Below are 15,976 nucleotides of genomic sequence, written 5' to 3'. Positions count from 1 at the left end.
GACCACAAGATACAGCTGCTGCTTAAGAACTGCAAGAATGTGAATCTTCAAAAAAGAACTAGATAAGTTCATAGAGGACAGGTCCATCAATGGCTATTACCCAGGATGGACAGGGATGGTGTCTGTAGCCTCTGTTTGCCAGAAGCTGGGAATGGGCAATCAACTACTTGATCATTATCTGCTCTGTTCATTCCCTCTGGGGTACCTGGCACTGGCCACTGTCGGAAGACAAGATACTGGGCTAGATAGACCTTTGGTCTGACCCAGTATGGCCGTTCTTATGTTCTTAATCTTGAGACTGGCAGGATTAGGTGTTGATGATGGGTTTGGTTAGTGGGAGAACAGGACTCAGGGCATCTTAGAGCTGCTGCTGCTGCTGCTGCTATGGAGTCATCTGCCCCAGCCTTTTGCAAAAAATTAATATTTGAAGGATCTTTTTACTTTGTCTATTTCCTTCTGCTTTTATCCTCCGTTTTACTCTTGTGGGTCACAGAGATTCAGCTACACCCTTCTTCCCTGCCATTAAAAACAACAGATAAAATAGAAACAAAACAAAATGAACCAATATCCTTCTAACAACAAAGCAAACATAAAAGAAAATCAGAGCTCTCCAGAACCAACAGTAACCTTAGGCACATTACTGCAGCATTGACTGTATAACCCCATTTAGTTGGAGGTCCCTGAGAGCACACACAATCTGTAAATAAAAGTTCAGAAAATCAATAGGGCTGGTTGGAAGACTTAAAAAGAAAACAAAACACTGCTCCCTGGGTCTCTCACCCTGGAGAGCAGCAAAGAGGATGCCAACTGGCTTTGGCTCCAGCTAGTATGGTAACAAAGATCTGGTTTGCAAAGCCAGCCAGCATTCCCTTCATTGTACTCTGGAGTTGGGGCACGTGGATCACAGCTTTGTTCAGTACAATCCCCAGGATATAACTGAGCTTCCATTAATTGTGAATGTACTATATGAAGTTTTTCTTCCTGTGTTTCTAAAGCTTTCCATGTTGTGACAGTGATTTTAAATGGTCATGGGTAAAATAAAGCTTTATACAAACATGTTGCAGCAGGAAGAATCTACTCTTCACTTCTGCTGTGGATGCACCAGTTCTGTATTTCCAAGGCAAAAAGCAGCAATTGTGGTGGGGTTATCTAATGTGCTTTTCTAACCCAACACTGCTTTATGTTCATGACAACAGCAAGTAAAACTGCCAGTGGGCAGGTTTCTCTAGTAAATGTCCTTCTTAATAGCTACATCGGGTTAGAAAATGCAGTGCAATCCGATCTATCTCCCTACCTACTGTGAACCCTACTGTAATTTATTTTAACTACCCACAAGCAAGAAAAATCTGTGAGTAGGATTTCATCAACACTGACTTGCTCAGTATTCACTGCATTTATCATTAAATTGTGCTTAAAGGACCACGTAACTAATTAAGAGCCCAAGATACCTTTGAAGCTGAATCATCTTGTAGTAAATGTCTTCCCATTTACTGATATGTTGTGTTTCAAAGTTGATCACAGTAGGTGTCACTGATTTATGTAAAAATATCTAAACATACAGACAAAATCCCCACCTGTTTATGCAGTAAGAAAGGAAACAAGTATAAAAGCTAACTGAGAGCAGCTGGGCATGAGCATGGCATCATGTGTTGGTTACCTTTCCTATGAGCCCTACTTCTATGGTGGCAGTTGTGGTGATGTTATTATTCGTTATTTGTATTACAGTACTGCCTAAAGGCCCGCGTTGAGATCAGGACCCCACTGAACTCAGCACTGTACACACACACACACACAGAACCCCCAGCAGCAAAATGCTTACAGTCTAACTAGAGAGACAAGGTGGGTGAGGTAATATCTTTTATTGGACCAAGTTCAGTGGATGAGAGACACCAGCTTTCTTCTTCAGATGAGAGCCCTGTGTAAGCTCGTCTCTCTCACCAATGGTCCAATAAAAGATATTACCTCACCCCCTTTGTGTCACTAGTATCCTGGGACCAACACAGCTACATTAACACTGCATACAGTCTAAATAGAGCAGACAAAGCATGGGGGAAGGGGAGAAAACAGAGGGTCAGAGAAATGAAGTGACTTGCCCAAGGTCATATAGCAAGTGACCAGGAGCACCATTTCAGATCTGGGGGTGGGGCTTTAACCGTGATTCTTGGGGCTAATTAGGCATTTGAAAACTAGTTTTTTTGACAGGAGCCCTGTATCCAATTCCTTTATAAAAGAAAGAAAATTAAATAAATATTAGACCCACTCAGCTCTAATAACATGTTCTGACATCTTATGACAAGTCACTTAAGGGATACTGATTAGGTTTAAAATTTTTATATATAGTCTTACTTTATTACTAACTCCATGGAGAGAAATACCCCGTCAGGACTCCTGGGTTCTATCCTAGCTCTGGGAGGAGAGCGGGGTCTAGTGGGTTATAGTGGGGAGCAGATACATCTGGGTTCTATATAAGAACATCAGAATGGCCCCCAATGGTCCATCTAGCCCAGTATCCTGTCTTTCAACAGTGGCCAATGCCAGGTGCTTCAGAGGGAATGAACAGAACAGGCAATCATCAAGTTGCCCTGTTGCCCACTCCCAGCTTCTGGCAAACAGAGGCAACGGACAGGCAGAACATAGTGTTGGATCCCTGCCCACCCTGGCTAATAGCCATTGCTGGACCTATCGTCCATGAGCTTATCTAGTTCTTACTGGAACCCTGTTATAGTTTTGGCCTTCACAACATCCCCTGGCAAAGAGTTCCACATGTTGACTGTGAAGAAATACTTTGTTTTGTTTTGTTTTAAATCTGCTGCCTATTAATTTCATTTGGTGACCCCTAGTTCTTGTGTTATGTGAAGGAGTAAATAACAATTCCTGATTCAATTTTTCCACACCAGTCATGATTTTATACTCTGTCACATCCCCCCGTAGTCATCTCTTTTCCAAACTGAAAAGTCCTCCTCATACAGAAGGGGGTCTATATCCCATATAATTTCTGTTGCTCTTCTCTGTAACTTTTTCAAATCCAATATATCTTTTTTGAGATGGGGTGACCAAATCTGCACGCTGTATTCAATATGTTGGCGTACCGTGGATTTATATAGAGGCAATATGATATTTTTCTCTTATAATCTATTCCTTTCCTAATGGTTCCCAATTTTCTGTTAGCTTTTTAAATTGCCACTGCACATTGAGCAGAAGTTTTCAGAGAACTATTCACAATGACTCCAAGCTCTCTTTATTGACAGGTTCAGCTAATTTAGTATGTATAGTTGGGATTATATTTTGCCAAGTGCATTACTTTGCATTTATCAACACTGAGTTTCTTCTGCCATTGTGATGCCCAGTCACCCAGTTTTGTGAGATCCCTTCGTAACTCTTCGCAGTCTGCTTTGGATTTAACTATCTTGAGTAATTTTGTATTATCTGCAAATTTTATCACCTCACTGTGTACCCCTTTTTCCAGATCATTTCTGAATATATTGAATAGGACTGGTCCCAGTACAGACCCCTGAGGGACACCACCTCTCTCCATTCTCACCTTTTATTCCTACCCTTTTGTTTTCATGTCTAATGATCCTTAATTTACTTTAATGATAAGCCTTTTGTTATCTTAATCACCCTGCCTCTGTTTATAAACCAACTCCCTGCCCCAAAGGCTTCACACTCAAACTGTTGCAGTTAAGAGCTCCGTCTGGGGCTAGGGTGAGTGGACCTCCCCTAGGAAACTGGGGTGGGGGGGGGAAAGGGGACTAGAGACCTTCCCTCTCCCCCTCCCCCCAAATGGCGCCCCTGAAAGTGACCACTAGAGTTGAGAATACATCTTAGGTTTCCTAGGTCTCTACTTCCCTTTAAATGGACCACATTGCTTGTTGTTATGGATTTTAATTACTTTACATTGGAACGGACGGCATGGTTTTAAAAAATAAAATGTATTGGTCTAAAAGACAGTTGCAAAAGTGCCCAGCATAATAGATCTTACCATCAGTTCCCAGCTGGCTTCATCTCTGAAACTTAAGGGTATTGTTGTCCCTGTATTTCTAACAGTGGCTGGAAAATACACCACAAATTTCAGTTCATAAAATATTTGTCAAACCATTTGCCACCTTCCAGCCCCATGGCCACCAACACAGCAGGCAACAGTTACTTGCTATGGGCATATCCTGTTTAAAAAGTCATCTTGCCTTTAAGAAGGGCAGGGGAAGAAAGATAACCAAAGCAAATGAAAGACCCACCAAGGTGGGTACTTGCCCTCTTGAGAGTGCCACAGGGGGCCCATTTTGTCATTCCTCACTTCAATGTGCAGCTTGTAATCTATGCCTAAGCCAGTTTTTATTTCTTCTTTCTCAGTAGCTCACTACAGTCACATTGAGACTGGATTACTGTAGTACACTCTGCATGGAGCTCCAACAGCAGCAGGGGGAAGGGATAGCTCAGTGGTTTGAGCATTGGCCTGCTAAACCCAGGGTTGTGAGTTCAATCCTTGAGGAGGCCACTTAGGGATCTGGGGCAAAAATTGGTCCTGCTAGTGAAGGCAGGGGGCTGGACTCAATGACCTTTCAAGGTCCCTTCCACTTTTAGGAGATTGGTGTATATCTCCATCTGAAAATTTCTGCCAGTGCAGAAAATGACTGCTTAGTTATTTAGCCAAGCTTTGTGTGGGGAGTATATTATATTAGGTTCTGACACCTGCACTAACTTCTAGTTCATGTCCACATGCAATTCAAGATGTTGCTTTGGCCCTATAAATCCCTAAATGGTTTACGTCCTGCACACCTTAGAGATGGCCCTTCTCTTTATGTGAAAAGCAACAATGAGTACTGTGGCACCTTAAAGACTAACAGATGTATTGGAGCATAAGCTTTCGTGGGTGAGTACCCACTTCGTCAGATGCATGTAATGGAAATTTCCAGAGGCTGGTATAAATATGCAGGCAAGAAGATACTGTAGCAGTTGAGATCAGCTGAGGTGCTAAAGTTAACAGCCCATCTGTTTTAATCAGTGAGAAAGGGCTAGTATGACAGGGCGAGTAGCCTTTGCTTTGTAACACGTGTGCCCCTTGTCCGAGTTTGCTGACCTTCAGCATTACTCAAGGTTTATGTTTTTCCCCTAACCTTCTGAGGAGTATGTGTGAGAGGAAGGAAAAAGTTCTTGGTCCCATGGGGCTGGCTTGTGGGAGAATGTTGGTACTAATTTTAGTGCAGTCTGTATTTTCAGGCAGAGTTTATTTGGGTTTAGTCATTGTTCATATTGGACCAGGAGTTAGGAGTTCCTGCATGTTAGAAATGTAAATTGTATAGATACACTGTGCACTTGAGTACCATTTTTTATGCTCACTTACCCATTTTGCATAAGTAAAATGCGTATTTATTTATTTCAGGAACTCAAGTGTGGGTACTTAAGCACTTTTGAAAATGTTATCCTGAAAGGCCAAATTTTCTAATGTGGATGCCTAAGTCCCATTAAAAGTCAGAGACTTAGGCTGCTGAGTCACTTAGGTGCTACTGAAAATTTTACCCATAATCCTTGCAGTGATGTTAAGCTAGTTATAAAACAGGACCGAAAACTGTTTTTAACAGTCACTTACATTGGTCTTCTATATTGCTGGTTTCACAAGCAATGTGCTTGATCAAAAGTCCAATAAAGTCAATGGAAGGAGTTCCATTGACTTCAGTGAGCTATGAACCAGGTCTATGTCACTTGTCAGCAAGCTGGCAAATGCTTCCATTTCAACAAGATTTCATTTCAAATACTTCTGTACATTCTATAAATAGTGAGAAATGTTTCTTCTCATGTGAACTTTTAGGCTGTTTGATTGGGTGCATTTTTCTTTTAAAATCCCAAATTTTACACACCGTACTTGGATTTTAGATTTCCTGTACATAAATGATTGGCATTTATAGCTTAATGGATGTCTGTTTAGAGACTACACCAGGGGTGGGCAACCTATGGCACGAGTGCCGAAGGCGGCACGCGAGCTGATTTTCAGTGGCACTCACACTGCCCGGGGTCCTGGCCACCAGTCCGGGGGCTCTGCATTTTAATTTAATTTTAAATGAAGTTTCTTAAACATTTTTAAAGCCTTATTTACTTTACATACAACAATAGTTTAGTTATATATTATAGACTTATAGAAAGAGACCTTCTAAAAATGTTAAAATGTATTACCGGCACGCGAAACCTTAAATTAGAGTGAATAAATGAAGATTCGGCACATCACTTCTGAAAGTTTGCTGACCCCTGGACTACACCATTGTGAACTCCTGCTTCCATTGAACATGAATCAGACAACAACGCTCTAACATTACAGAAAAATTACTTGTTGCTCAAGGAATTTGATGCATGATTTAGTGCTTAAAAGAAACAAGTTAGAAACTCAGTAAATGCTTTAAGGACACCTTTCATGTACTAAAATACAGCTATTAGCACATTTATAAGAAAGCCTTTCACCTTATCCATGTGAGATAAACCCATTTGAACATACTTTGTTACTTAAAATCCAACCTAGCATGTGTTTGTTGCTTGGAGTGGTGTGAAAACAAATGTGTGGGCATTGCAGAAATATAGGTTCTATTGCTAATCATATAACACATTCTTTAGGGTGAGGAAGCAAAAAACATTCCTGGTGAATCAGTAACAGAAGAACAGTTTACCGATGAAGAAGGCAACATCATCACAAGAAAAGTAATCATGAATTGCAGTTTCACTGTTCTGAGTCTTTGTATTCAAGTAACTACTCTTACCATGCTTTCTCCTTTTAGAATCAGGAAAGAAAATCGATACTTTTCATGTGTTGCTTCCTACAGGTCACCCGGAAAGTAATAAGACGTGTTGTTATCCCACATGAAAGAAAAGTTGGTGAAATGGTAATGGAGGGGGCAACAGAGAAATAACAGTTGAGGAGGGTTGTGCTGACTATAAAGCGCTACTAAAGGGCTGGAGGTTTGCAATTTAACATCAAGTCTTGGCAAAGAGAAGTGCTTGAATTGTTGACAAGCTGTGCATCTGGATGAAGGGCAAGGTTTTACCATTGTAATGTTTACCGATAGGGTTCACTTTCAGAAAGGTCCATGTTCATTGTGCTAGCAGCAAAAATCTTTTTCACACTAAGATACTGGGGTTTGTTTGTATAAAACAGTCAGTGGTTTTGGTTTTACATTTAGGACTGTGTCTGAATTCTCATCTTTGGCTCCTCTTCCCCCCTCCCCCAAAATAAGTAGTTTCATATGTGTATTTTGGTTGTCTTTTAGCATTTTTATCCTGGACCTGATATGAGTTTTGTATCATTCCTTCACAAACAGAAAAAAGATTTACCTATAGTGAACAAGGGACCTGATCCTGCAACCCCTTGCTAAGCTGAATAATCCTTCAGTGGCACAGTTCATGTGACTAAGTGGTTTCAGGATTCAGCCTGCCATGAACATGTTTGGATTTTGGCAGTGTGGAGAAGAAAACATCAGGCCAAATCCCAAAATCCTTACTCAGGGCCAGCCTCTCTGGAGAATAGAAGGAAAAGAGGGGTGCAAGTAGCTTCTGTCTGCCCTTACAGCCCCATGCAGGAGCCAGTTCCAATTTCACTTCTTGTATGCCCTGAAGCATAAGAACTGCTCTTCCTATGTAACCTGTAGGGTGCAAGTCATCACAAAGTGGCTAGGGGAGATGAGGCGGAGGGAAGCCTGTTCTCTCCATCTCTCTCTCTCTCGGTCAGCAGAGCTGGATGGATGCGCTGAAGGCAGTATATTGCATCCCTGAAGAGAAATAGCACAGGACAATGTGGCTGTTTTAATGCAGCCCTAATGCAGGTCTGTTCCTTAAAGGTGCTATTGAGCCCTCAGCTTGAACCAAGTCTTTACTCAGGAAAAACTCATTGAAGTTAATGGAGCTTTTCTCTGAGTAACAACAGAATCAGAATTTAGGATTTGGCTCAGATGGCATAAGAATCTCTGCTATTGTCTCCCTTCTGACAGTAAAACACAAGCAAATGAAAATAGAACAGAGTTAAGACATATAATAGCCATGCCCTCCTCCCCAGATGAAACTCTTCAGTCTTTTAGTCTTACCAGAAAAACATTACTGTTTAGGACGTCAGAAAACTTGGCTCAATCAGTTTATTAAACATAGATAAATCAACCCAAACGGAGATACCAACTCTGGGGAACAGGCTTGCAATGATCACAGCTTCATTTCATCTGTGTCTATCCTAAAGTATGAACTTAATTTGACTTAATATAGTCTCCTTGTTTGCAGCAAGTAGAAGATTCACACCTTAATTCCCCTTTTCTTATCTAACTTCATACCTGTTTTTCAGGATACAAAGACATTAGTCCAAATCCTCCCTAACATATTGTATCCAGCACACAATAACATTCTGGATGTCAATATTCTGGCTAGACCATAGAGTCATGAACTGTTTTCTACTAATGGCACCCAACACAGAATTCGTATATAACATTCCTTAACAGAACATACATCATACTTCTGACAGAATCTGCACATACAAAGAACAAAGGCTGGAACGGTGTAACTATTAGTAGATTTCCACAATAAAGCTTAGCATAGGTACAAAGAATTCTGCTCACGGTTCTACAACTTAACCTAAACACAATGCCTTTTGGAAATATATATGACATTGGCTAATAGTCTGCTGTTTTAAAAGGCAAGAATCTGTGACTAACATTACAGTTCTGTCATGGAAGTCACAGATTCCGTGATTTCAAGAGATGTCTGCGAGTTCTTTGGCTTAATCTTCAGTCCCTCTTGGGCTTGGGCTTCGGCCCTGGGCAGTGGGCTCAGGCTTGGGCTTCAGGCCCAGGTGGCAGGGCTAGGGTGACCAGATAGCAAGTGTAAAAAATCAGGACACTTTTTTTTTTCCACAGGGTGGGAGGAGTATAGTTGCATATATAAGACAAAGCTCTTAATATTGGGATGTCTGGTCACCCTAAGCGGGGCTCCGGCTTTGGCTTCAGCCTTGTGCGGTGGGGCTCTGGCTTCAAAGCCCAAGTTTATTAGCCAATTTAGAAGCTTCTCTACCGATGCAGTGAAAACTGTATTACTGTGTGTATATTTCCGTGATTAATTGTCTATTGCCCATGTCCTATCCGTGACTTTTAATAAAAACACCCTTGACAAAATCGTAGCCTTATTTATGACACATGCACTGCTTGTCAGTTTCCTTGGCTTTATTTCTGCTGCTCTGCTTTGGTGGATTTTTTGTTGGCTATTTTTCTTCCTTTACTAACCTATTCACTTTAAAGCACAGTTGTTATGAGACATCATAACAACTATGGTTAAAATTTTCAAAAGTGGACACTAATTTTGAGTGCCCAGCTAGGATGCCTATGGGTCTGATTTTTCCGGAGATGCTGAGCACCCACAAATCTAACAAAAGTCAATGGGAAGCTCAACCCTAGGTATTTCAAGTTTGGTACCAACAACGGAGGCATCCAAAATTAGTGTCTATTTTTGAAAATTTAAACCTGTGATTTCTACTTTTAGATGATATTTCCAGCCTGTTTTTGCAGCTCAGCAGAGTGGTTAACTCTGAATTGTGTGTAACTTTGAAATGAAGTGTTGATGTGATTTAACTGCTTTTTACTTATCCTATTATAGCTACATGGGACCTGTTTGGAAAAATTTTATAATTCCAAATGCCTTCTGCATATGTGTTAATGTGTGTACCTTTTCTTTAAAGCAGGGAGAAGGTTATAAGGTTAAGACAAAGAGAGAAGTCAGACATGTGGAGAAGAAGAGTTATTCATAACAGCAGAACACTGAACGGTCAGTTTGATAAATATCATTCCATTGTTTAGGCCTAGAGCAAATACAGTATTAGTGCACCAATTAGCACATTGTATAAACGATGAACTCTCTTCTACCTCTGCATCTGTTTTAAGCTGCGAAGTCCAGTATCAGGCTCGCAAGCTGCAAATACGAACAAAATACGTGTATGTTATTTTTAAAAACGATCTGTAGGAGTTGAGTTCTAGGACACATACAGTTCACAATTAACAAAATTTCTTTTAATAAAATCAGACTTGAATGTGAGAAGTAACTGACTTGCATACAAGTAAATGTAAACAGTATATCTTGAGTGAAGCACTTCTTTCAGTCAGACACATGATCTGAGTGTTATGAAAGCCAATGTCCTTGTAAAATTCAGTAAAAAGTCCAAACATACGTCAACAAATAATCCTTACCAAATGTTTCCTATGAATTTTATGGATCCGCCCTTTACAATTATAACAAAACAGCTGACGATTTGTAGATGCTGCTGAAATAAAACCTATGCCAAATTTAAATGGTCATTATTGCAATTCCTCTGTATTACTTTGCTAATTATGAAACCAGCGGGATTATTTTGTCTAGAAATGTAGCAAACTTGATTATAAATGAAGAAAAGGACATTCTGTATGGTGCTTTGTTTTGCATCAAATGGCTGATGTTAGTCACAGCTTTATTCAATCAGGCCTCCATTTTATGCATATACAGTACTAGGGTATTTTTATCCCTGAATTTTCCTTAGCTTTGTTTAGGGTATTTTTAATCCTTAAACCTACATCCCACAAGAAGACTCTTACCCTACACAGCCTGATACAGGATTGACTGTAGAGATACGGAATAGAATAAATAGCATCTGTAAAACTAATCCCAATGTCATTCTGAAGATAAATTAGAGGAAGAATGAAGTCATCTCCAGATGGCCAGTGGTTCTCTGCAATGATTATAAATGTACCCAACCTGAGGTTCACTAGCTCTGGGGCTTGTTCCTGTGAGGTCCTGGACAATCTGGCTTCAGTTCAGAGGGGCATGTGCTGAATTTTTAAGAATGTGAATAGTTTCATTGATTTCAACTGGACTATACACATACTTAAAGTTCATCACATATTTAAGTGCTGGATCAAGGCCAGAGCACTCAGGACGTCACAGGATCCAGCCTCTGAAGAGCAAGCATCTCAAACCTGACTACAGTAGAACCTCAGAGTTATGAACACCTCGGGAGTGGAGGTTATTTGTAACTCTGAGCAGAACGTTATGGTTGTTCTTTCAAAAGTCGACAACTGAACATTGACTTAATACAGCTTTGAAACTTTACTATGAAGAAGGAAACTGCAGCTTTCCCTTTATTTTTTTAGTACACCTCTACCCCGATATAACGCGGTCGTGGGGAGCTAAAAATCCCTACCATGTTATAGGTGAAACCGCGTTATATCGGGGTAGTGGTGGCAGGGCTGCAGCGGTGATTTAAAGAGCCTGGGGCTCCCCACAGCAGTTGGAGCCCCGGACCCTTTAAAGCGAGGCCCGAGCCCCACTGCCGCAGCCCCGGGGTAGCAGCAGCAGGGCTCCAGCGGTGATTTAAAGGGCTCAGGGCTCCCCACAGCAGCTGGAGCCCCGGACCCTTTAAAGCACAGCACAAGCCCCGCTGCTACTGTGCTATATGCGAAGCCCCCTTATATCGGGTCGTGTTATAGCAGGGTAGAGGTGTAGTTTATGTTTAACACAGTGCTGTACTGTATTTGCTTTTTTGGGGGGAGGGGGGGAGGGGTTATCTGCTGCGGCCTGATTTTGTATTTCCAGGTCCAAATGAGGTGTGTAGTTGACTGGCCAGTTCATAACGCTGAGGTTCTACTGTACTCACTTTTTCTTGGCAGCCTAATAACCAGCTGCCAGCCCCCCAGGGCAGCCTAACACCATTTCTGAATTGACGTATTTATTTTGAAACATCCAACGTATGGTAACAGAACTAATACCACTTCACAGTGTATCTGCAGAACGTATTCATACAATATTTAGGTACAAAGAAAATGAATGTTCTTAATGAAACCCTTTCTCACTTGTGGAGTTTTGGCTTATTTACAACTCTGCAGAAAGCAAGCCAAAGAGAAGGACTTGATTGTAGGAAAATGTGCCCCAGCTGAAAGGTCTGCTCCTATATATCTATCTAGGGTCTAGGATTTTCCTGTATCTGTCATCCCTGTCAACAGGCAAATTAGATCTGCATGACAGTTGTCCTTATACACCTAAAAAACCATGCCCTTGCCCCTGTTGAAACCAGTGGGAATACCAGGTTTAGAAGGAATGCAAGATCAAGCCCAATATTCCTTAAGTGGTACGGGATGCAGCAAAAGCCCGTTTGTGTGTAAGTGTGATGCAATGCCATTGCCATAGGATGAATACATAGCATGGTGCGGGTATTCAGTTTTAAATAAAATATTACCCTATAAAGCAACTCTTGCCTAATCCATCCTGACCTGCTTAGTGAGCTCTTCAGAAAACAAATCCACTCACATTTACTGTGAACTGTTAGAGCTTTCCCACGTGATTTCCAGTATGTAGTTGTTCCCAGCTAGAACCTGGCCACTAATTCAGAAAAAAATGAAAATGGGTCTCTACACAGAGGTGAATTATGGATGTGATCTGTGCCCTGTGTTGATGTTCCATAATGAAGAGCTTGCAACGAGAGGAGTACAGATTAAGCAAAATAAAATGTTAAGACTTGAAAATTCAAACATTTAAATATTTTATTATGAACTCAAACTAGGTTCATTTTCACAGATGGTACATTATCAGGGAATTTGGATCTGTCTTTGAGCAAAAACAGATGAAGAAAGGGACTGGTTTTGAGCAAAGATGGCTTTCACACTGAAAATATGCAAAAATGTATATTGTTTGCAAGGTTTTGAGGCAAAAATGGCTTTTTCAACATTGAAAATAAAGCAACATTTGAATTATGCATAGACATTAAATGCTGAAAATTTTCATGTGAAATTCTGTGAAATTAAAATTGTGACTTTCACTGAGATCTGCTTGTACCAGCAAGACGTAGACCTCGGGCTTTCAGAGCAAGGGGTAGATTTATGTAGACAACATACATGGGTAAGGACACATAGTTTTACCATAAAAGGACAAAGAGAGTGCTCTGCTTTGGAATGTGCATGGACCTGTGACCTGATTTAATAAACAGGCATGTACATGCTAGTCTCTGAATCCCACAGTCAGTGTTTAAACAGCGCTTAGAAAGACAAACAAGCTTTTCTACATTAAGTTGCTAGGAAGAACGGTTGGCTTCTTTCAGTTCATGATGTGTTAGCATGTTTTTATTGCATTTTTATCTGTCATTAATATGGGATTACAGCACTGTCATCAGCTGTGATGCACTTCCATTGCTCTTGTATGACAGATTTAACAAACTTCTTAGGTAGATGATAGTTACTATCACTATATGCAGAATTTTATGACCATTTTCAAATAGGCAAGAGAACATGAATTGCATTTATTTCATATCTATACTATTCTTATCCACCAAATTAAGCCACAAGGTGATATGTCCATTTAATTCCTAGTCTAAACACACTTCCATTGCATGTAGCCTCATAAAGTCTGATTCTACATGCCTTGTTCTCCTGGTCAGTGGGAGTTCTGAATGTGCAATGAGTGCAGGATCTGGGCCATAATGTGGACCATTGCCACACACAGAAAAGTGATGATATTGGAGTTGCACTGTCATTCTGGAAATGTTGCTATCTCTGCTAGCATATATTCTCAGACATTTTTGAAAAGCTGTTAACTTCTTCATTGTAATTAAATGTAATGTGTTCCAAACATTTTGTAACCCACTTCATCAGGAGCATACCATATGTTGACAGACTTATACCTTCATCCTGGAAATTCAACTAACTTCATTAAAAACTGCCTTATTTAACCTTTTTTTACAGCATACCACAAGATTCATTAGACTTTTTTTTGTATTGCAAAAGTGTATGAACATGATTCTGAAGAGATATTCTGAAACCATTTTGTGCTGTCTTTTTTTCACAGGATTGTGTGCTTTTACTGCCAGTATTCTAGACAGACACTATGGAAGAAAAATCAACAGGAATTAAACATTCACTGATACAAGTGTGCGTGTGTTTGCTGCTTCCACACATTAACCGCATGGTTTTTATGCAAAAAAAAAAAACAATAAACATTTAATTTAGCATGAGCCAATTTACAGAGCATGGAAATTCACTTTCATTCACAGGATTGGAGAGTGTGCAATTAACAATGCAGTGTATATACAAGATTGCCATGCTGTTAACAGCTTTATTTCAAGCAGTTTGATGTCATCATAAAAGAAATAAATTCCTGTGGTCAGAGGGGAAATAAGAAGATGAAATGGTTAAAACATGGAAAGATACTAAAATTACTAAATCCACAACAGCTCGCCTTATTTTTCTTGGACCCAAACTGTCAGGGTATAAAACACTATTTCTTTCTTTTTTAAACATCAATAGTTTTGCTGTAAATAAATAACACTGTATAAATTCTAACAGAAAATAGAATAAATGTTGATGAGGCACTGCCTCTTAGATCACAAACAGAATATTGCAAATGCATCAAACAGAATAGGTGTCTCAAATGGCTACACCTACAAGGATATTCTGGGTGTATCTTCACAGATTCTTGTATATTAGCAATTATAATGTTTGTATATGCAAAAATGCTAGCTTGATTTTAAAAAAATCTTTAAAATCTGCTGCAAATTTAAATGATTCCCAAAATGAGGAATTCTGTAGTTCTGTGAAAACTTTTCTTCAGAGTACTAATATTTTGATGCATGTGTTTCACCTTATTTTGATTAAATCTTTTCCAGTTTTGCAAACACTATACTGCAACATGATAAATAGGATTTTATCTGTAAACACAAGGCCCTTCATCTAATATTTGTTGCTGTTGCCAATTTTTCAATGACATGACCTAACAACATACCATATACAGTAGTTGCATTATGGGGAGGGGTTGCTATCTGTTCTCGCTTTATAATGGGGGTAATGCTTGCAACTTTAGAACTGGGTTGGTGCTCTTATAAAGCACAAGTTTGGGATATTTTAAAATGAACCGAAGAGAAATTATTAGCTAATAGACTGGCAGCACGCTGTAAAATTATTACTGTATTGTGTACTGGCTATAAGATGTAGAATCTTTCAGTAAGCCAATCATCTGTAATCATTCTAGCAGTGTAATAATAGGTTGTTAAGGCTGCTGTGTTTTAAAGGGCATTTTTATTTGGGTTTTGGTGAAATACTTTAATTTGTTGATTATATTCATATGAAAACAACATTCATTGATAATAGCTCTAATTACGTATGTATGAAAACAACATACACTGGATGATCTAGCTGATTATTTAAGCATAAAATAAATTGTGTTAAAACTCTTCAATAATGTGTATTTTGCAGTATTATTATACCTTTTAAAATCATGTCTTCAGAATGCCAACCATTAATTATCCCAGCCCTTTTCATTCTGTCCCACTCAGTTTGCTTTGTATGACACCAGTGAGTCCGGCCATCGCTTGGCATGCTTTGCCCAAGTGGGCCACAGAGGGGCAATGTATCATGCATCACATCCTCAACTAAATTAGGCTAAGCCCTGCTACCCACACCTGTTGGATTATTCCATTTATAAAACACAAATAGCACTAGGGAAAGGACTGTGTTAAAACCAGTGTTACTTGACCAATGTCACAAATTAAAGACAATCTCCTCTCATACATAACTCTGGTACCCTCTTTTACTCTATTTCACATAATCAAGACCCAATAAAAATACTACTAACAAACCAGTTTCATTCTCAACACATTCATAATCACACTGATCCTCTGTAGATCATACACACACCTCCTGGACATTATATATCATGGATCACCATAATAGTGCCAGCATGATGGCATAAACCACCATGAATCTACAATCACTGCTCAATACTGGGTCCATCCTTTTGGACACTGTGTTACATGCCATCGATCAATTGACTCTATTGCTTGTGACATTCTTAATTATTTTACAATAAATAACCGACCTATTTACAATATTCACATACTCCCTTTTACCTGGTGTAGCTGTATTAAAAATGAGATATTTGTCACTAACTTGCATTACTGGTGTTTCATGCATTACACCATTTTCTTCATCCTTCCAAATTCTGGGCCAGATCC

The 15,976-nt window shown here is 39.7% G+C and overlaps 1 protein-coding gene across 1 annotated transcript in view; it reads left to right on the top strand.

The window, feature by feature from the left end:
* ANK3 (ankyrin 3) overlaps positions 1 to 14,849 on the top strand; it is a 305,329-nt gene extending 290,480 nt beyond the window's left edge. Inside the window, exons 43-44 of the mRNA XM_045025319.1 lie at positions 9,692 to 9,777; positions 13,816 to 14,849. Of these exons, the coding sequence (XP_044881254.1) occupies positions 9,692 to 9,760 (69 nt within the window). The 3' untranslated portion in view covers positions 9,761 to 9,777; positions 13,816 to 14,849. The remainder of the gene's footprint in view (positions 1 to 9,691; positions 9,778 to 13,815) is intronic.
* Positions 14,850 to 15,976: the final 1,127 nt, after the last annotated feature.

Source organism: Mauremys mutica, chromosome 7 (assembly GCF_020497125.1).
Source record: "Mauremys mutica isolate MM-2020 ecotype Southern chromosome 7, ASM2049712v1, whole genome shotgun sequence".
In the NCBI taxonomy this organism is placed as follows: Eukaryota; Metazoa; Chordata; order Testudines; family Geoemydidae; genus Mauremys; species Mauremys mutica.
Note: the sequence above shows the minus strand (reverse complement) of the source record. Positions and strands in the feature narration are given on the sequence as shown.